Source organism: Rattus rattus, chromosome 12 (genome assembly GCF_011064425.1).
Source record: "Rattus rattus isolate New Zealand chromosome 12, Rrattus_CSIRO_v1, whole genome shotgun sequence".
NCBI lineage: Eukaryota > Metazoa > Chordata > Mammalia > Rodentia > Muridae > Rattus > Rattus rattus.
In genome coordinates, this window is record NC_046165.1 from 83,440,975 (window position 1) to 83,462,528 (window position 21,554).

General features: G+C 40.6%; 1 protein-coding gene across 2 annotated transcripts in view; it reads left to right on the top strand.

The window, feature by feature from the left end:
- The window catches only part of Synpr (synaptoporin), a 324,758-nt gene that overhangs the window by 170,107 nt on the left and 133,097 nt on the right, over positions 1-21,554 (top strand). For both annotated transcript variants that reach the window (XM_032918342.1, XM_032918343.1), the window contains one exon: positions 17,715-17,839. In XM_032918342.1, coding sequence (XP_032774233.1) covers positions 17,715-17,839 — 125 coding nt within the window. The remainder of the gene's footprint in view (positions 1-17,714; positions 17,840-21,554) is intronic.

Genomic DNA, 21,554 nt, shown 5'->3' on the forward strand with positions numbered 1-21,554 from the left:
CAGCCACACAAGTACACACTTGTTCTCTCTCTCTCTCTCTCTCTCTCTCTCTCTCTCTCTCTCTCACACACACACACACACACACACACACACACACACAGAGGTAGGGGAGGGAGAGAAAGAGAGAGAGAACTTGGCACTTAAGCTGTAATCAATAAATGCTTTTATTTTAAGAAAAGAAGTCCTCATACTCTGATTAAAATGCACTAGAAAAGGAAAAGACGGTTCCAGGAAGACAGAAATGCACCTTTAATTGCGCCTTTAATTAAGCTATGTGCGTTGTTCCACAGTCTGAGTGTTGTAGTCACTGAAAACAAAGGGAAAGAGAAGCACCTTTCTTCTATTGTACAGCGATAAAAGTGAGCCGAGATTTTTCTTTCCAAGGCTCACACCCTCATGTATCTGTTTCAATCAGGAAAAATATGAAAACATTAGACTGCAAAATTACTTTTGCATACTTCCGTGTGCATCTGTTAAAACATGCATCCCTAACCGATGTGTGCCAAGAAAGCCAAAACACCATAAGGTTTGGATGCTTTCGATGGGCCCCTTGGGCACCACTTTCAGTTCCCTGGAAGTCGAAGGCTGGTGCTCACAGCCAGCCCCGGAGCCCTCATGGAAATGAGTGGAGGATGGGCTTCTATGCTTCAGAGAGAAACAGATCAGCTCCCACAGAAATTTCATGCCTTGCCCAGTGCTTAGCACATCTCCAGGGACAGGTTATTCCATTAGCAGTCAGCAGGATGCCACACAGAGTTCCTGAGGTCTTCCGTGTCCTTTTAGTAGGTTTCCCTGAAGAATTCTGTCGTTTCCTTCCGAAATCTGGGCTACAACAAGAGTTGTTTTACCTTTGGGTAATTTGTAGTTTGCCATTTCAACGAAGTGATTTTTCAGCCTTGTTAAAAACAACAGCAGCAACAACTGAACAAACAAACAAACAAAAAACCATAAATACAAATCCTGTATTTTTTTTATCTTTATTAACTTGAGTATTTCTTATTTACATTTCTATTGTTATTCCCTTTTCCGGTTTCCGGGCCAACATCCCCCTAACCCCTCTCCCTCCCCTTCTATATGGGTGTTCCCCTCCCCATCCTCCCCCCATTACCGCCCTCCTCCAACAATCATGTTCACTGGGGGGTTCAGTCTTGGCAGGACCAAGGTCTTCCCCTTCCACTGGTGCCCAAATCCTGTATTTTTAAAAACTTGATGTAGTTTTAGTACATACTGAAATAGTAAAAATGGGAGTAAATACTAAAATAATTCTAAAGGAATTATGGAATATAAATATGTATTAGAAGATTGAAGTGTAGACTAGGGAACCTCAGGGAATGACTTGGGAAGCAATCATGCAAGCAATAATTACCCCCCAAAGAGAGCTTTCACACCCATAGCTGGCCACCAGCTCTGGGAGCTGCTAACCTATTCTGCTTTGTATGCGCTGGTTCTTAGCATGAGGTCCTTGGGCCCTATGTTGGTCTATTAGAGCCCAGTAAGGTGTGCCTATAACTATAGATACAGTTTTAAAATATGTGTGTGGAGAGGATTTTGTTGGATTAGGCCTTAGATTGCAACAATTATCCCAGGACAAACTGAAGCGGAAGAGCAGCCCATAGCCATTCCGCCTGTCATCTCGTCATCCCATCGAGGCCTTCAAGGTGACCACGATGAAATTTCCCACAAAAGAGTTTCACTTCATTCCGATTCCATGACAAACTTTCTTTTTTTTTTTTTAATTTTGGTTTTGTTTTTTTGTTTTTGTTTTTCTTTTTTTGAATTGGATATTTTATTTATTTACATTTCAAATGTTATCTCCTTTCCCAATTTCCCCCCTGCAAACCCCCTATCCCATCTTTCCTTACCCTGCTTATATGAGAGTGCTCCCCCACCCACCCACTCCTGCCTCACCACCATTGCAATCCTCTTCCCTGGGTCATCAAACCTTCACAGGACCAACGGCCTCCCCTCCCATTGATGCCAGATAAGGCCCCTTCAGCTCCTTCAGTCCTTCCTCTAACTTCTCCATTGGGGTCCCTGTGCTTAGTTCAATGATTGGATTCAAGCATCCACATCTGTATTGATTGGGATCTGGCAAAGCCTCTCGGGAGACAGCTGTATCAGGCTCCTGTCAGCAAGCACTTCTTGGCATCAGCAATACTGACTGGGTTTGGTGTTTACATGTGGGATGAATCTCCGGGTGGGGCAGCCTCTGGATGGCCTTTCCATCAATCTCTACTCCACTCTTTTTCCCTGTATTTCCTTTAGACAGGAGCAATTCCTAGTTAAAATTTTAGAGATGGGTGGGTGGCCCTATCCCTCAATCGAGGGACCATGACTAACATCTGGATATGGTCCCTACAGGTTCTTCATCCCCTTTGTGGTGTATTTCAGCTAACGTCATCCCCATAGGGTCATGGGAGCCTCTTGCTTTTCTGGCATCTAGGACTTTCTAGTTTGCTACCCCCAGTTCCCCATCCCTCATTGCTACACAGCTCTGTTCAATTTCCTGACCCTCTGTACATCTCCCCCATCTCCTCCCATACCTGATTCTGCCCCTCCCCCCCTTCCTCCAAAGTCCCTCCCACCCTCTACTTTCCTTGATTATTTTGTTTCGCCTTCTAAGTAGGACTGAAGCATCCACTATTTGGTCTTCCTTCCTCTTGAGCTTCATGTGGTCTATGAGTTGTACTGTGGGCATTCCAAACTCTTTGCCTAATATCCACTTATCAGTGAGAACATACCATGTGTGTTCTTCTGTGACTGAGTTACCTCACTCAGGATTTCCAGATCCATTCATTTGCCTAAGAATTTTATGAAGTCATTGTTTTTGATAGCTGAGTAGTACTCCATTGTGTAGATGTGCCACATTTTCTGTATTCATTCCTCTGTTGAGGGGCATCTGCATTGTTTCCAGTTTCTGGCTATTATAAATAATGGAGCATGTGTCCTTGTGATATGTTGGAGCATCTTTTGGGTGTATGCCCAGCAGTGGCATAGCTGGGTCCTTAGGTAGTAATATGTTTAATTTTCTGAGGAACCACAAGATTGATTACCAGAGTGGTTGTACCAGCTTGCAATCCCACCAGAAATGGAGGAGTATTTCTTTCTCTTCACATCCTCGACAGCATCGGTTGTCACCTGAGTTTTTGATCTTAACCATTCTGAATAGCATGAGGTGGAAATGGCTGTTTTGATTTGCATTTCCCTGATGACTAAGAATGTTGAACATTTCTTTAGGTTCTTCTGAGCCATTCAATGTTCCTTGGTTGAGAATTCTTTGTTGAGCTTTATGCTCCATTTTTAAATAGGGTTATTTGATTTTCTGGAGTCTATCTTCTTGAGTTCTTTGAATATATTGGATATTAGCCCTCTATCAAATGTAGGATTGGTGCAGATTTTTCCCAATCTGTCCTAATAATAGTGTCCTTTGCCTTACAAAAGCTTTGCGATTTTATGAGGTCCCATTTGTCCATTCTTGATCTTAGAGCATAAGCCATTGTTGTTCTGTTCAGGAAATTTTCCACCATGCCCACGTGTTTGAGACTCATCCTTACTTTCTCTTCTATTAGATTCAGTGGATCTGGTTTTACATGGAGGTCCTTGATCCACTTGGACTTGAGCTGTGTAAGGGAGATAAGAATGGGTCAATTTGCATTCTTCTACATGCTGACCAACAATTGAATCCCATCATGTTGAAAATGCTGTCTTTTTTCCATTGGATGGTTTTAGCTTCTTTGCACAACAAACCTGTTAAAGAACAGCAGACTCCATTATTCTCTTTAGTTAAACAATGTTAGGCTTAGCTAGAGGTCAACTTGGGGTTTTTTGTTTGTTTGTTTGTTTGTTTTGCTTTGTTCTTCCTCAATAAGCTTCTGAGTTATACAATAGAAATTATTTCCATTATCCTGAGAATTGACTGACCATAAAATGTTAATTGACTGACCATAAACCCATAACATATACATTTCCCATAATCATAAAAATGACTGCAAAATTCTGCTTCTTTAACCACTTGCTTGTTTGCCATAGAAAGGGCTTTCTGTTTCTGATCTGGGCTACTTTTCTTCTTCTGCTCCCAAGGAGAGTGTAAGTCTGGCCTGGACGGAAATAAAAATTTCACCTTACAACACCTTGATGTTAGCTCCTCGTTGTCATCAGGATGGCAAACTTCTATTTTCAAACTCTTTGAACCTTGTCACTGTTGCTCCTCCCACTTACCTGCTTTGTCTTAGGTTTTTGTTCTTTACTCTGACATGTCTTCTGTGAATGAGGACATTTTTTGTCTCTTTCTGTCATTGTTTTTATGGCGGTGCTAGTGTCACACCTGGGGGCTATCACTAACCTACAACCAGCCAACTACAGCCTTCTAATATAACATCCAGCTCTACTTGACCCTCACTTGACTGAGTCCCTGAAACGACTTTGGTACAAACTTCTAAGTTTCTTCCTCTTTAGAACAAGAGAACTCTTACTAACCTGTGCCTGTCAAATGCATGCACTTGACACTACACTGGACTCTGTGCTCACCCCCATGGTATTTCTGGACTGTGGATCGTTATTTGCCTGTTTCTGTCTTTCCCTTGAGTTCTTCAAATTCCCAATGTCGATGACCCTTGTGTCTTGAATGCATTGTTTGATGTCATTTTCATTTATAAGATACATTCCTGTGGAACCCTCAAACTACCTCCTTTCCAGTGCAATAGGAATCTTTCTTTTAAATCCTCCACACCCAATATGTGTGTCACACGTGTGTTCCTGTGTGAGACAGTGGGCAGGGTTAGGATCCCTTGAATTATAGGTACATACTACCTTGTCCCACTTTTTTTTGTTTGTTTCTTTTTTTTTTTTTTTTTTTTTTTTTTTTTTGGTTCTTTTTTTCGGAGCTGGTGACCAAACCCAGGGCCTTGAGCTTGCTAGGCAAGTGCTCTACCACTGAGCTAAATACCCAACCCCACCTTGTCCCACTTTACTTGAGGATTTGAACTCATAATTTCTGGCTTGGCAGCAAGATTCTTATCCACTCAGTGACCTCCCAGACCTCTCTTGGCTTCCTTCGGTTGTCTTTGTTTCTCATGAACAAAAAAGATAACTCTGATAAGGATTTAATTTTAAGGTATGGTTGTATGTGCTCAGGAGCCAGGATTCTTAGGAAAGGTAACTTTCTCTTACTGAATCTCATGGCCTATGTCTGTTCTCCCTTCTGCAGTGCTGAGGTAGATGATAAAATATGGATGCCTCTGGTTATGACTACATGAACTACCCTTATCCTCAGTACTCAGAAACCAAAACCAATATATTAAGTCAGAAAATTTTATGTATTTTATTGTCACTTAGATTTAATCAATAGCAAGATGTTATTGGAAAAGATGATAGAGTTTTCCCTGTTACATAGAAACTTATGACCTTCATATAGCATATATAACCCTGTAGCCTATGGTGATTTTTCATCTCATTAAACCATAATGAGAAAAAAGCCATTCTCTCATAATGAGACAGAAAGAAATGGACCCTTAGAAAAACCAATAAAAGATTATTTAAAAAGAAAATGTTTGTCAAAGAGAGTATATTTTCTGGTAAGTACTATTACACTATAGTAGCTGGAAAGGTATAGGCTGGTTGACATTAAGAGGGGCTACCCTAAGGGTATATTTTAACTTTACTTTCCTCTCCCCTTTGTCTGTCCCCTCTTCCCCTCTTCCTCCTTTTAAAGATAGAGTCTAACAATGTAGGCCTGTCTGTCCTGGAACTCACTATCTAGACCAGGCTGGCTTTGAACTCCCAGATATCCACCTGCCTCCCATAGGTTGGAATTAAAGGCATGTGTCCCTACACCCAGATGATACTACATATACTTTTAAGAAACAAAAAGCAGTTTTTTTATATTTGTTAATTTCAATTTGATGCTGAATTTTGTCTTTGTACCCACACTCCACACTTAGGCTCATTTATGACATGACTTGATCTTTATTTTAAAATTGTTTAGTGATAGTAACCTTTAAATATGCATGAACACAGAATGATGTAATGAGGCCCCCTTCTCCAGCAACATCAGCTCTTGGGCAATATTCCTTTCACAGTCTTCTATGTATCGCATGTTGATTTTTTCACCATAAATAAGTTGTTGTGCATCTCCGTACTGTATTTAATACAAGAGACATTGCAAAAGTCATACAAAATAGCAATGTTTCAATATGATTTCTAATTATTCCATGTACTTTTCTATTTTTCTTGAAAAAAAATTTAGACTTTAAAAATTCACACACTAAAATAACAATCGTACCTGAAAATTTGTTCAAAATTGCTAGATATTTATTTGCAAAGATTATCTCAACATTGTATACTGTTCTCCCACTTGAGGCACATAATATTTAATCGTTTCTCACTTTGCAGTCTGCCATCAGTGAATACAATTGGTTTTGTTAGAGATTGTGTCTTAGCCAAAGTTCCCACTACAACATTCCATGGGCTTGTCTGTTTAAACATTAGCAATGTATAGATTACAGTTTTTGAGAACAAGGAGACTAAATTCAAAATGCTGGAAGTCTGGGCATCATTCCAAAGCCTCCTCTGTGCCTTCTCTCTCCTGTGTGCTTACTGGATGCATTTAGAGATCAAGATCAGAAGAGAGCTTGCTTGCCAGGTGATTGTGGTAAACACCTCTAATCCCAGCACTCAGGAGGCAGAGGTAGGCAGATCTCCGAGTTTGAGGCCAGCGTAATTTATAAAGTTAATTCCAGGATATCCAGTGCTATTACAAAAAGAAACCCTGTCTATAATAAATAAATAAATAAATAAATAAATAAATAAATAAATAAATAACAAATAAATAAAATAGGAGGGAGCTCTCTGCTGTTTCTTCTTATAAGGACACTAATCCTCCTGGGTCAAGGACTCATGCATATGAGTTCATTTAATATATGTAATTAGATAGTAATATATACATTTCTAATGTTTAAACCAACAAACCTATGGTATTTTGCTATAGCAGCTTTGGCTGACTAAGACACAATCTCTAATATACCAATTGTATTCATTCATTGTACACCAACTTCTTTGGTGACCTCATTTTCAAAGACAGACACACCAAGACTTGGGATTTTAGCATTCAATGTTTGATTGCATTTAGTTCCTGATTCCAATGGGGCAATACTTAATTTTATCAAACCTTTTACATTCTTAACTAAGCATTTTTATACTGAGAATGTCTTTCTTAGCTATTGACAGATGTTCTTAAAGGAAATAGGTGACGAATGGTAGTTTTTAAAAATAGATTTAAACTGCTCGTTCATAAGTACCCTTCAATAGTAACCAATTAAAGTTTGTTGAGACTATGATTACGACCCTGTAGATTTTAGTTGTTATTCTCCTCCTGTGTGGTGGTGGGTGAATCACTTAACTTCTCTACACCATGGCTTTCCTGGCTCTGCAATGGGATAAGGACGGTTGCTGTTTTACAGACAAGGGAGATTACAGTGCAGGGTGAAGTCCCCAGGGCATTGCTGGATCTAGAAACAGCTGCTACATTCACCATGGTTCTTGTAATTACAGATGAAAACATGACTTTAGGAAACTCTTCATCTGCTCTGATAGAATTTTTGGCCTTACACACTGAATATTTTTCAGTATGGAAATGTGACTTTTTTTCTGAGACCGTGCCTCACAATGTAGTACTGTCTGTCCTGGACACTGTCAGGATATAGATCAGGCTGGCCTCGCACTCAGAGATCTGTCCGCCATTGCCTCCTCAGTACTGGGGTTGCACGTGTTCTACTATGCCTAGCTTGCTAGCAATTTTTTTCACTCTCTATTTAGGTTTTTTTTTTTCATTAAGAATAAAAATTATAGGTCATGGTAAGTTTCCTATTATTAAAGGGTAAGCAACTAGACAAGAATTGTATTTGAGATCTGGAACACTGGTTTGCAGGTCACGAGACATAATGATCAGAGTAAGTGTATGCATGTATTCAAGAGTGACTATAAAAGTAGTTTCCACTGAGGTGTTCAAAGCAGTAGGACACAGAAAGGCAATCAAGTCTGAATGCATAATTATTTGCATGTTCCAAAGTGAGTTCCATTCTGAATGCAAATGGTCATGTGACACTTCTAGGTTTCCGTCCCTTAAATGATGAGCTTAGATGTGATGTTTGTGAATACACATGGGACTGTCGTGGCTAAGTGTTGATCGCATTTAGCAAAGGATAAAATACCTTTCCACCTTAAATGGACTGCTGCTATTCTATTAATGGCACCGTGTACTGTCATTAAATTAAGAGTAGATTTTTTTTTTCAAGAGAGGAAGAAGAAACGAGATGAGAGTAATGGCTGCTTAATGACTCTTCTGTTTGGTGAAAAGACGCTAACTGAATACATCCAATTGATCATGGATCAATATTTTGTCTAAAACAACCAGATAGTATTCTAAGTCGTTTTATGGGACTAAGCACAGCTGTATATGTGATGAAATATTTAAACATAAGAAGGCACGCTAATTACTCTGAATTAAAACAGAACTGGATCTTATCAGGAATTTTATTTTCTGTCCAAAAAATATGAGCAATTGCATCTGGACCTGCTATAAAAACAAAGAGGACTGAAGGTTTGAAAAAGGTTCGCTTCTGGCAAACAATACTCTGCTCACATATTCAAATGAGCAGCACTGAACTGCAGAATAGTTACTGTGTGCCAGGAATTGGTTTTGTTCCTCAACAGAAGTGTGCAATTACCATTTCTATCACTAATTATTCTCGTTACTGCACTAAGGTATACATAGAGGTGTATTAGTCTGTTCTGTTGCTGTAGCAAAATACCCAAGACTTGAGTTTCATAAACAAAAGCTTATTCAGCTGAAACTTTGGGAGACTATAACCTTAAACAGAATGGTTGTAACTGAAATGCCCTCTGCTATGTCACATCCCAGGTGGCACTGACTCGGGAAGGCATATAAGAGGGAGGGGTCACAAGGCCAGATAACTGTAGCCTGATAATAGGAAATCCATCTTTCTTGTTTACAACACCCCTACAAGAACTAAGCAGGGTCTTACAGTAACTACCAAGGGCTATGCCGTCTAATGACAAGTCCAAATTTATTCTGTGTAATTGCTTAGAGGCCAGCTAAATTTATAATTGTAAGAAAAGTAGCTTTTACATGACAGGTGCATGTGGTTATTCAAAAAAAGTAACATAAAACAATTAAAAACGAAAGTTCTATTTCTATTCCATTCTCAGTAGTAATGGCTAGGAGTCCTCTAGTACTTTCTCTCCAGATCTTCCCCATGAAATGAATACATGTGCATTTGTATGAATATCTTCTTCTATAAATGCTGTACATTAGTGTTATGTTTTTTCTTTTTTCCTTCACAGGAGGTTGTGTACAATGTTTCACTTTCTAATAACAATCCACCTTTTTAAAAATAATATTTTTGAGATTATAATATAATTATATAACTTCCCCTTTTTTCCTCCTTTTAAAACTTTCCACCAACACCCCTGCCCCCACTCTCTTTCAAATTCATGACTTTTTTTTACTTTTTACTTTGTTGTTTTACACACACACACACACACACACACACACACACACACACACACACACACACACACACACACACACACACACACGGTTAAGCATTTGGTGTTTGTTAGCAGTTGTCAATTGGTGTCTTCTTTCCTGAGGAAAGATGATTTCTCCCACTCTCCATCTTCCTTAATTGCCTGTAGTTAAAGACTAGAGTTGACTAGTGTTGAAGACTTGTGAGCTTTTCTTTTTTACCTTAACATGTCTATTGCTCAATAGCTCATGGTTAAGCAGTCATGTTGGTCAGACTTCATGACAATACAATGAGACATAATCTCATAGCCAATTCCTTCTTCCTTTGTCTGTCACAATCCTTCAGGCTCCTTTCCACAACAATCATACCAGGCATGATTTCCTTCTTGCTGAGTGGATCTTAAGTCCAAATAAAGAGCTATTGGTTACCACTAAGATATGCATGACAGTATTACTACACCCTTATCATGCCAGGCTATCATTCATAAACATCAGAGCTGGGTAGGATCGTTGGTTGTATCTCTCTTTTATGTGGTATCTTTTGGTTCCATAAAAGCTACTCCTCAGAGAAGGGGAAGGTTTCAAGTTAGTTCCAAGTATAACCATCTACTGTAGCTTTTCTTCGTGATTTTATTTTTATAATCATGAAACTAATTTCTAAGTTACTTCATTATTTCTGCCCTATATTTATTTTAAATATTTGTATCTAGTCTACGTAGGAAAATAAAAATCAAATATAAATTGAAATTCTAGTCCACTTAGCCCTCTGCACATAGGTACAGAACCCTGCTGGCCCTATCAAGGAAAAAAGGAGGAAATGCTGAATGGGTGTGGTTCTGCTGATTTGCTTCAGTGACATACGTGAGGTGCTTGATTAATGATTAGTGGCCCAGACTCCATCAGTCATAACAACCTAGGTGTAAACGTTCATGTACATTGACTAGAAGTTCCTTGTGTTTGTTTAAGTCATTGTTGATCAGGCTCTCTGTCACCTATAGACAAGTGCTTTGGTAACTGAGCTATTTCCAAGTTGAGGGATTAAGAAAACAAAAGTAGAAGCTTCTTTTGTCATGTAAGTAAGTTGAAGTTCTCCCACCACGAGGGCTAATATGTCACACAAAGACGCAATTCTTCAAGTTTGTTTTTACCTAGAAAGAGCATGCATAGCTTGGGCGCACACAGTGTTTAGTGTCATGAAATGGAATGTAGTGTAAGTGGTATATCAGAGACACCTATGATAATCACATATAACACAGACAAAAGCATATAATTATTTCGGGGGAAAGGATGGTGTATGTGTATACTTACATGTGTATATGTACACATGTGGTATGTGGAGGTGACCGTGTGTACAGATGCACACTTGTGTAGAAGTCAGAGTACAAACTCAGATGTTGTTGACCAGGTTTTGTCCACCTTTTCTGGAGCCAGGGTCCCTCACTGAACTGGATCTTGCCAAAGAGGCTACTGGCTGGCCACAAGTCCGAAGAAATCTGCCTCTCTTCTCCTGAGTACACGGTTATTTTTGTACCTTGGACATGGGAGTTCAAGCTCTCATACTTGCAAGGCAAGTGCTTTATGGACTGCGCCATCTACTCAACCCCATGGAAAGAAAGATTGATACACTTGGTTTCAATATTCTCCAACTAAATAGAATTCGACTTACTCTTAAGAACCAATTTGCATTTTATTTCCAGGGAAATATCCAATTTGAGGCTTTACAATATTGGTCACAAAAAGTCTTTGGGGTCAAAATAGTTCATGTGGGTTCATTAATATAAACTGATGGCTGGAGGGCTGCTTGGCCTATTTCCTTGAACAGTTCTCTTTCAGTAGAAGAAAAATTGAAAGGAGTATTAAACAAAGTTCAGTCAAAATGGAAGGTTAAGCTGCAACGTGCTCTGGGGATGCTAGTGGGAGTCAAAAAGTTAGAACTCTGCTATGGAAAGTTCAGAGTTTGGTTTGCACTGGAAAAACCTTATACTATGTAGGTCTTACTTTTCCACCGCTAGTGTTGAAGTTATTGACTCTAAATAGCTCTGCTCCTAGCAATGCTCTTTATGGGTACTGAGGACAAGTCAAATCACAAAAGGAGGGGCTTTTCGGAGAGAAGGAAGGGGAAGGATTTAGATCCCTTGATCTTGTTCTGTGGAAAGGTTGAGCTATTCAAAAGTAAGAGAGCCAACATCCCCAGCTGTGAGAGACCAGCAATTAAAAGGAGGGACTTGTAAGAATAATTGGCATAATCTACTCGCAGCAGGCTGTTCAAATATTTGGAGCAGCACGACACTAGTCCCTTCTCCCAAAGGAAGGCCTGTGTTGCTGTGAGGGGAGACTGGGATGCTGAGGCAAGCTTTGTCCTGCCGAAGCTCATTCCACCCATGAATTCAGACTGAGACAATTTTCACTTAGCAATGATCAATGTGACTTCTTGGTGGTGCTCTTTGGTCTTATTTTCCTCATCTGTGAGATGAGGGTATGGACAGTTGAGTGGGCTGATAATATACTTACAGGAGAAAATGCTGGAGTGTGTGTGTGTGTGTGTGTGTGTGTGTGTGTGTGTGCACATGCAATTGTGTGTGTTGGAGTATATATGTATTCTACCACTTCAGGTGTTATTCCTTAGCAGTCATCCATCATTTGCTTTCAACAAGGTCTTTCATTGTCCTGGAACTTTACCAACTAGGCTAGCCTAGCTGACCAGCAGACTTCCAGGGAAATACTTGTCTCTGCCTACCATATCACCATTACTAGAACTGGGGTCACCCACCACACCACCATGTCCAGTATTTTTATTTTATTGTTTGGGGGATCCAAACTCAGGACCCTAGACTCACGTCCCAAGCTCTTGATATACCAAGCCATCTCCTCAACCCCAAATGGGGATATTTCATTATTCCCATTTTCATCAAAATACACTAGTATGTGCTTTTACTATAAACTAGATAAATCGGCAGACTAACTATAAACTAGATAAATGACTAATTCAGTAAAAAATGAATGATAAAACAATATTTATATTGTTGGACACAACCCTAGCTGAATGAAGATTCTAGCCCAGGGTACTGGAGACAATGTTGTACAGGAGTGCCTTTTATTCTATGGCCCTCTTCCCTGTCCAAGCTCAGGTAATTTGAGAGTAGCTTGGAGTTGACAATGGCTAAAATGTTTATACATGGAAATTTGCACACAGTAAGTCACAGCTAAGAGATCTGGTTGTTGGTAAGCACAGCCTGTCAATGACATGAGCAGCAATTTTCCCATCCTCCTTCTTGCCATTCTTCCTACTCTCACACATTTATTCCCAAGTAATCTTCATGTCTGAGGTTGTACACTAGACTTTGGGGAGAAATCTTTTTCCTGGCTAAGCTGCACACTTTACAAAAACCACTACTTAGTCTCATATCTTCTATTCTTTCAAAATACTGCTTTCAACGGTGACTTTCCAAATAGCCAGGAGGGTCAATAGCATTGTTGCATGATATTCCTTTCAGAGTCACTGCACTCCCATGAAGGAGCTGTCTGTCCTCCCTTGAGAGGGAAGTTGGTGTCACTCTGTGCAGCAATGTCACTTTTGCTATGCGTCACAGTTCACAGATATCTATTAAACCATGGGATTCAGACCAGAGCCATCGATCATTCCAGACAGAAACAAAATGAGAATTCATTATGGGAGACTTAATTTGCTCTCCTGAGCTCAGAGGAGGTGAATGATTAGGCCAGTAGTCATGACGGACACTGATTATCTTAGAATATGCTGGAGAACTAGCTTTCTGTTTTGAGAACTGGGATTCCCATGAAAAAATGGTAATACAAAGATTTTATAATGCTACTTGGATAGTTAGGTGAACCTTGTCCCACGTCACACCTTCAGTTGCCTAGAAAGGTGAGCCAGCGCACTGCATTGTGGGAAAACAGGCACTGAGTTAGCCGAGGGCGGATATGCAGAGCCCAGAGTGTGAGTAACTAGCACATATTGGTTGTGTATATACAGGCGTTCATGAATGCTGGGTCCCATTCTTCTCCATTGCTTGCAGCCCTTCCAGAGTCAGGCCAATTGAAATGATTGCTCAGACCCTGCTCGAATACAACGTTTCCACTGTCACACCATCCTTTCCTACGTTTGTCTGTCCTTGGTTATTGTAGGACCCACTCCCAGATTTTATGTTCCCCACGATGCATTTTGGTCATACGTCTTTTCTACTTCCCAGAGGAGGATCTTGTCTGTGTTGTGAAATGTTGTCTCATAAAGCTGAGCATCCTCAGGACAGCCTCCATTGTCCCGTGTTTGTGGCGTTTCAGCCTTTAGGTGTCAAGCAAGGAAGACTCTTGCATCTGGCAAAGGCCTCCTTCTAAATTCTTCAATCTATTCATCTAAGGGAGAAGAGGGGAAGAAAGAAAGGACAAGAGAAAGGAGAAAGAAACAAGGAGAGAAACAGGGAGACAGAGAGCAGAGAGAGACAGGAATGAAAGGCTATGGATGAGAGGGAAAAGAGAAGGGATATAAGGCCTGTTTTCTTTTGTTAGTGAGATAGCTGTCTGTGAGAGAATGAGGAGAAAGTTGGAGAATGCCAAGTTGCTCTCAGGATGGGTTTCTGAACAGTTTGACTGTTTACTCTCATGGCAAACACATTGCTTCCCGCAAAATTGTAACGCTGCCTGAAACGCTGTCTCAAGGAGTCTGGACATCCTGATTCTCACCTCCACTCCCCTGTCAGTGAGGTGAGGTGACCAGATTTTCCTCTCTAGTCTCAGTGTCCTGAGCAGTGTGAGATGAATAGCATGGTGTAGCAATGAGAGGAAGGAGGGAAAATGAGTGGCTTTCAACATTTGTTGGGGGCTTAGTGTTCTCAGCAACCCTGTGAGATGCAAACTATTATCCCCCCTTTTCACCATTGATTCGATGGCCTTCATGAACTTCTCACATCTTCCCTCCTTGCATCTGTCTCTTTTATTGAAAACCTTTTCTATCCCATTTTTTTTCTCCCCTCCTCTCATTTGTTTTCCAGATGTTGGTTTAATGCAGAATCCTCAGGCATAACTTTCTCTCCCACTCTCTTCTCCAAGCATGTAACACAGTGTACAATTATTTGTATAGCTGGGCAGAGACGTGATCTTTTTCTGACATACCTGACTCTCTGTACTTCAACAATGGGACATATAGTAAATATCCCATTACATGCCTATTGAATGAACCAGTGGGTTAGTCTTGGCTTCCCAAGAACTGATGTTCAGAAAATCAGGAGGGTTTGCCCAGGGACTCCTGGCTAGGAAAGAGGCTCAAAGTCAGATGTGCTTTGTTGTGTCACCCAAGGTAAAGGACTTAGATAGAGCCCTGGAAAAAAGCCACCACACCTTGCTCTCCAATATCAGAGAATTCTACCCCCTCCCAGACTAAGGAGCCTTTAGTCTTCTCTTTTCACTCTTTTGATGTTTCCTATTCCTTAGATGGTATATTTTGATGGACTTGATTTCACTTTTCTAAGTATGGAATTACCCATCCCTGTAATAAGTTATTCACACAGCAGGATCTGACGCTCCCAGTGTTCTGTTTAATCCTTGCCTAACACATATGAGTTTGATATCAGTCACATACTGTGATTTCTGTTTCATCACAGCAGGGAGTAAGAAACTTAACCAAAAAGCTATAGGTATATGTAACTGGAGTATGATGTCTTGTATTTGCAAATCTTGATAAAGACTAGAGGAAAAAGTAATGATGTGCGTGGTCTCCATAGTCTAACTCCTCCTTCCCATCCATGTACAAGTTAGTAAATAACCATCACTTTATCTTAGCTCATTATGTAATGCTAACAATAGTAGCCTACTAAAAACAGTCTTAACTGTACATCAAGCACTTACTATAAAATTAGCACAGAGACCTTATTCTAAGTACTTTCTTAAAGTTATTAAATACAGAAACTAACAAGAGTTGTTCTTATGCCATTCAGCTACACTATAAGGTCCTCAAGGAATTTTTAAATGCAACTTTTTGACATGATTATGCTAATCTTCATACACATACACATGAGGGAAGAGCAGCACACAGGTTAAATGTTTCATGGATGAGAAACTGTAAGGAATGAAAGGTCTGTCTCCAGAATGCTTTCAACCCCACAAGTCGAATCTTTGAAAGAATTCTCACCAGATCGCCCATCTTCACATGCTACAAGAATGTAGGATAGTCTGATCAGGAGATGAAGTCTAGATGCAAGCATTGAACAATTAGCACTGCCTCTTTCTTGTTCCTGTCAACACTCAGAGCTGATGGGAAGGGAGCGGTGAAGCTTCTCTGAAGCCTGAGTGCCGAGCATCATGTGGGATTAGGGAGTGGGCTGGAGTGGCTGCTAAATGCCCATCCATCCCTGAGAAAAACAAAACATAAAAACAGATTTTCTTTTCACTGCTTAACTGTTAGTTCACTAGAGCTGTGATGTGTATGAATCGAGTGAGGACTTAAGTGTAAATTTCCTACTTTATGGTCTGGAACAATTTATAACCATATCCACTATTTGCAATAATAACATTCATTAGCATTTACTGCATATTCACACTGTGGCAGGAGGACCCATTCTGTTGGCTCCACAGGCCACAGGTCTAACAAGTATGAATCCATTTGCTTCCAGTATGCCTAATGTATTGTTGCACAGTTTAAAATGTGATTTTGAAAACCAAGAAAACTAACACCTATATGCGAAAATGGTCCCCAAAGCATTGCTTACCTTGTGAGGGTTTTACACTGTATTATTGTCATTAACCAGTCTTTTCCTATAAATGTTAAATATGCAATGGAGGAAGACAATTCTTTCTTTTTATTGGATATTTTTTATTTCCATTTCAAATGTTATTTCCTTTCCCAGTTTCCCATCCATAAACCCCCAATCCCATTCCCCTCCCCTTCTCTTATAAGGGTGTTCCCCCTCCCCAACCACCCCTCCTCCTCCCTCCCCACCCTGACATTCCCCTACACTGGGGGGGAGGGGGTGGAGGAAGACAATTGTTAAGGTGTTTTCTACTAATGATGCATCTGGTAGATAACACTCATCTACATTTTGAAATTTTGGGACAGACACCACACTAGTGCCAGCAGTTTTCCCCTCCGTAATTGTCTGGTTCCTATCACAAAGAGTAAAACATGTCAAGGGATTAGTATCAATACTGTCTCATTTATGGGGAAACTAAGGCATAGTGATATTAGGTAATGTACCCATTATACTGTATTACAAGCCCTGCATTTAATTCACACATAGCTCCCCTCTCTGTGCAAAGTGTACTAGTGTTCCTATTACTAAAATAAGTTGGAAGCTTTCAGTATGGGTTAGTTTGAAGTGCATTGGTGTGGCTGTCTTTGGACATGAGCAAGAAATTCCTTTAAATTTAGGTGGCTTGTGAAATAACCACGTATAACACTGCCTTACTTCTTCTCCTGTTAGGAAACCCCAACCCCAGCCCAGCATACCTTGGTGACATTTCTCTGTCTAGAAGACTGCTATGCATTTATGCTTCAACTTTTGGGTGTCTCTTTCATACAGATCCATTTTTCCATCAGGAAAGGGTATGACATTAACTCACAACATTGGATCTTCCAATACTTAATTTAGAAACAGCAGCCAACACAGAGAAATAACCATCTGTGGCGATTTGAGGCAAAAAACCCGAGCTTATATTCTGTGAATGGAGACTCTTCCTTATCTGATCTTCAGTCTCCTAGTTCTAGATTTCTGAGGCCATGGTTCTACAGAAAGATACCAAAACCATTCCAAAAGAAAAACCACATTTATTAAAAAACAAAAACAAAGAAAAACCCAAAAACATGCAAGTAAACATGAAAAGGGGGAAGGGGAACATCTCTCTGTAGGCAGAGAGATAACTTCCAGTTTTTTGTCTATGGAATTCTGCTATCACTTCTGTGAGGCATGGCGCTAAACGTCACACTGTCATTATTTTTCCCCTGACCAAGCAGCATTTCTCCAACTCACTTGTCTGCTCTTTGGAGCCCCTCCAAGTCTGCTGTGTTCATCCTGCTCCAGCTCAATAGGACATAGTGCCGATGCTACTGTGCGGAGGGCTACAACCTCCGTCCACTAAACAGTGAGCTCTGAACTGACTTCCTTTTAGACTAACATCATCCTAATCCCTGCTTCTTCTTTTCTTCCTTTGTTCTCCACAGCTTTTTGCAATCTTTGCATTTGCAACATGTGGCGGCTATTCCGGAGGCCTGCGGCTGAGCGTGGACTGCGTCAACAAGACAGAAAGTAACCTCAGCATAGACATAGCCTTTGCATATCCATTCAGGTAAAGATCGGTGCTCCTCACCCTCAAGGCATGAGGCTTTCTTCCTTCTGTAATTTCTGGTAGAGAATGTAGGCTGGGTAGGAAGAAATTCTGCTTGAAGCCATAAACTGTCATTCCTAGAGTAGTTCCATACTGGGGAAGATCAACTAACTTTCCCTCGATGCAGTATTGACTGTCCCCCAAAACTAAAGCCTCCTATGACGGCCCATTGTGGAGCTATCAACCCAGAGATTCCACTTATACAGTTATTTTCTATAATCTTAAAATGTCTCCCATTCTATCCAGATGTGTGAGTGTCTTAGGGTCATGACTAATGTGAGTTTTATAAAGGACAACATTGAATTAGGGCTGGCTTATAGGTTCAGAGGTTCAGTCCATTATCATCAAGGCAGGAGCATGGCAGCATCCAGGCAGGCATGGTGCAGGAGGAGCTGAGTTCTACATCTTCACCCAAAGGAAGCCAGGAACAGACTGAGCATCCTCAGGCAGCTAGGAGGAGGGTCTCCAAGCCCACCCCACAGTGACACACTTCCTCCATCGAGGCCACACCTTCTAATAGTGCCACTCCCTGGGCCAAGCATATGCAAACCCATCACAGTGGGTTACCTGTAACTTTATATTGTCTGTGCAATTCTGGCTGATAACGTGTTTAATGATATTGATATCTAATAATGTATCTGTGTGCAGATAAATACTGCTTAGTTGAGTACCCGCCCAACTGCATTTACTCATCACAGTGACAACTGGAGAGAAGTCCCATGACTGTTATCAGTTATATCCTGGAACACTGAAGGACAAGTTTATTTTTTCCTTATACTCTCTCTGCTACCAAGAGTTTGAGTCCACCTTGCTTGAAATAAATTCCTATCTCTATTGTTCCATTTAAATTAATAGAACCAACCTTTCAAAATCTTTGTCACCTCAGTGCCTGTTCCATGACTATAAAACGATGGCCAGATGCCCTTCAGAGCTTGTTCCCAGCCTCACGGCTTGTGGCTCTCATCCAGATACCTAATATAGACTAACTTCATTCAATTTTAAAATTGTTTGTTCCTGTAAAACTCCCAAGTAATTGATATCAATTAACTCTGAGGGTATATTTAGTCAGGGTTCTCTAGAGTCACAGAACTTAGGGAATGTCTCTATATATTAAGGGAATTTATTGTAATGACTTACAGTCTGCAGTCCAATTAACCCAACAATGGGCAGCTGTGAATGGGAAGTCCCAGACTCTAGAAGTTGCTCAGTCCCACAAGGCTCGGTGTTTCAGCTGGCTAGAATCCTGAAGAAGTAGGCTCCAACAGATGTGCTAGCAAGTAAGTGCAAGCAGGCAAAGAAGAGTGGATCTTCCTTCTTCCACTGTCCTTATGTAGGCAGGCCTCCAGAATAGGTATGGCCCAGATTAAAAGTGTGTATCAGCATGCCTGAATTTGGAACTTACTCTGTCCCAAGGTGGCCTTGAACTCAGAGATCTACTTCCCCCAGTTTTCTGGGACTAAAAGTTTGTACTACCTGGCTGGGGTTTAAGCTTTTCATGGTCATTATGCCTCAAGATCTGGATCAAAAATGTGTGCCCTCCATTTCTGGATTATAGTTCATTCCAGATGTAGTCAAGGTGACAACCAGGAATAGCCACCACAGAGGCGGAGGCAACTATCAACAGTGTTTCAGTGTGTTAGCAGCGTACTTTCTTGCTCATTTCACTTTAACACTAGCTTCTATGGGCCTGACACTGACACTATAATTACAAAGAAAGGCTAAATCAACCTTTACAGCTTTTTGTAAGCAACTAAGCACAGTATTTTCCAGAGACATTTCACGAACCCCTGTAATCCTGTCACTAAAGGGAAGGAAAATGAAGGAAGGAAAGGGAGGAAGAGGAAGCAGGGAGGGAAAAAGAAAGAAGATAGGAGAAGGAATCTGGGAGTATGATGAAACAGACTTAAGACATCCTTTATAGTGCTTCATCTTTCCCGTGTACACTTTGAATCACCAAAAGGTTCATTGTTTCCCAAATGCATTTCCCATTGACATTCTTCTTCTCCTTACTGAGTAATAGAGGATTCACAAATTGTGGGATCTACACATTTTAAAAATATATTTGCCCCATAAACATTTCCTAGTCTAAGACAGAAGTGCTTGTATTCACACTCAGTGAAGAATAAGAAGTGATGCTTTTACCAACATTCTGAAGACTTAAGAGTAGAACTGACAGCCATTTTCAAATGCCCCCAACCTACACAGGCTCGAAAAGTCTCCTCACTTACAGGAGAGGATAAAGCTCAGAACTGTTAAGCATTTCTCCTTGAGGGTTCACAATTAATATTTGTAGTGTGGTTTAAAGAGTGTGAAGATGCCAACTCCTCTGGAAAAGTTTCCAGAAGAGAAAGACGAAGAGAAAGACCAAACTAATACCTGTTCATTGATCAATGTTCATAAGCTAGGACTTAGAGTTCTAGCTAAGAATTGTCAGTGGCCGGGCAGTGGGACTGGGCTGTTCAGCATTATTCCTGGGCTAACAATGTCTGCATTGCTTCAGCAATGGTCCGTGACTAAGATCTAGGAGGAGTGGGTAACCTGAAGGTCAAACCTTTGGTCTGACAACTGCCTAGTAAACACCACATTAGGCACATGGTTTCCTAGTCTTACCCTCAAGGTAGAGAGATGCAATTAAGAGAACCATCAAAGTGAAAAACCAGCAACTGAGCTCAGGTGGGAATGACAAGGAAGGGATTCATTTCACGTGTGCCTGTGAGATATAGAAAGTCTTGTCAAGCAAACAGATTCCAGATGGGCTTCTCCATTGCCTTCCCCAAACGGCGGAGTCACGCAGTTAGCGTGAAGGGCATCTGAAGAAACTAAGTAAAGATGGTGGGGTCCTCTCCCCTTTTATGGATGGCAGTCCCTTCATTTGTAATACTTTTACTAAGGATCTGAAACAAAAATGTTCAATCTTTGTTTTTTAAGCCCAGATTTTTCTATCAAACATTACCTTCTCTAGGAGTTTATATGCCAACCAGTTAAATCATTGAAGCAGAGATGGGAGGAGTCTGAGATACCTCCCCACCCCCATTCTCTCCCTTCTAGACAAATGGCAGAAACTATAACTACTAAAATATAGTGCACCATCTTAAATAACACCTGAGGACCTCAGGTCTCCCAGGAGCTACGGAAACTCCGCTGTTTTTGATGAAGAAGGAAAGTAAGTTCTGCCTCTCTGTTTACCATGTCTGCAGTTACTTCTCTTATATTTTTGGTTGTGAGCCTAGCCTTTAACGGCTGAGCCATCTCTCCAGCCCTGCAGTTACTTCTCATCTGCTCCCACAGCACACCTTGCTCTGTTGTCCTAGTGACATTCATCGCGAAGAAGCCTTTAGCTTGCAATTTCAGCACCATATTTGAATACTGTGAAATGCCATGCCCTTCTCTGGTGGAGAACGTTCTCAAGAATAAGCAAGATTTTATACAGGTTATTATGTTTATGTAAAACTCTATAAGCCACTGTCAGTGATTTTATCATAACTCTTGAATTAGGATGACAGCCTTTAGTAGCTTCTAACTGCTTTGTGTATTTATAAACACAAGGAAGATGTAAACTCAATCCCCAAGTCACTGGACCAAAAAAAGGTATTTTATGGATGTCAGATCAGAAGGACCTACTTAGCTGGTTGTCAGACATGGACTTCAGTTATTAACATAATGTCAATTAGAAAAT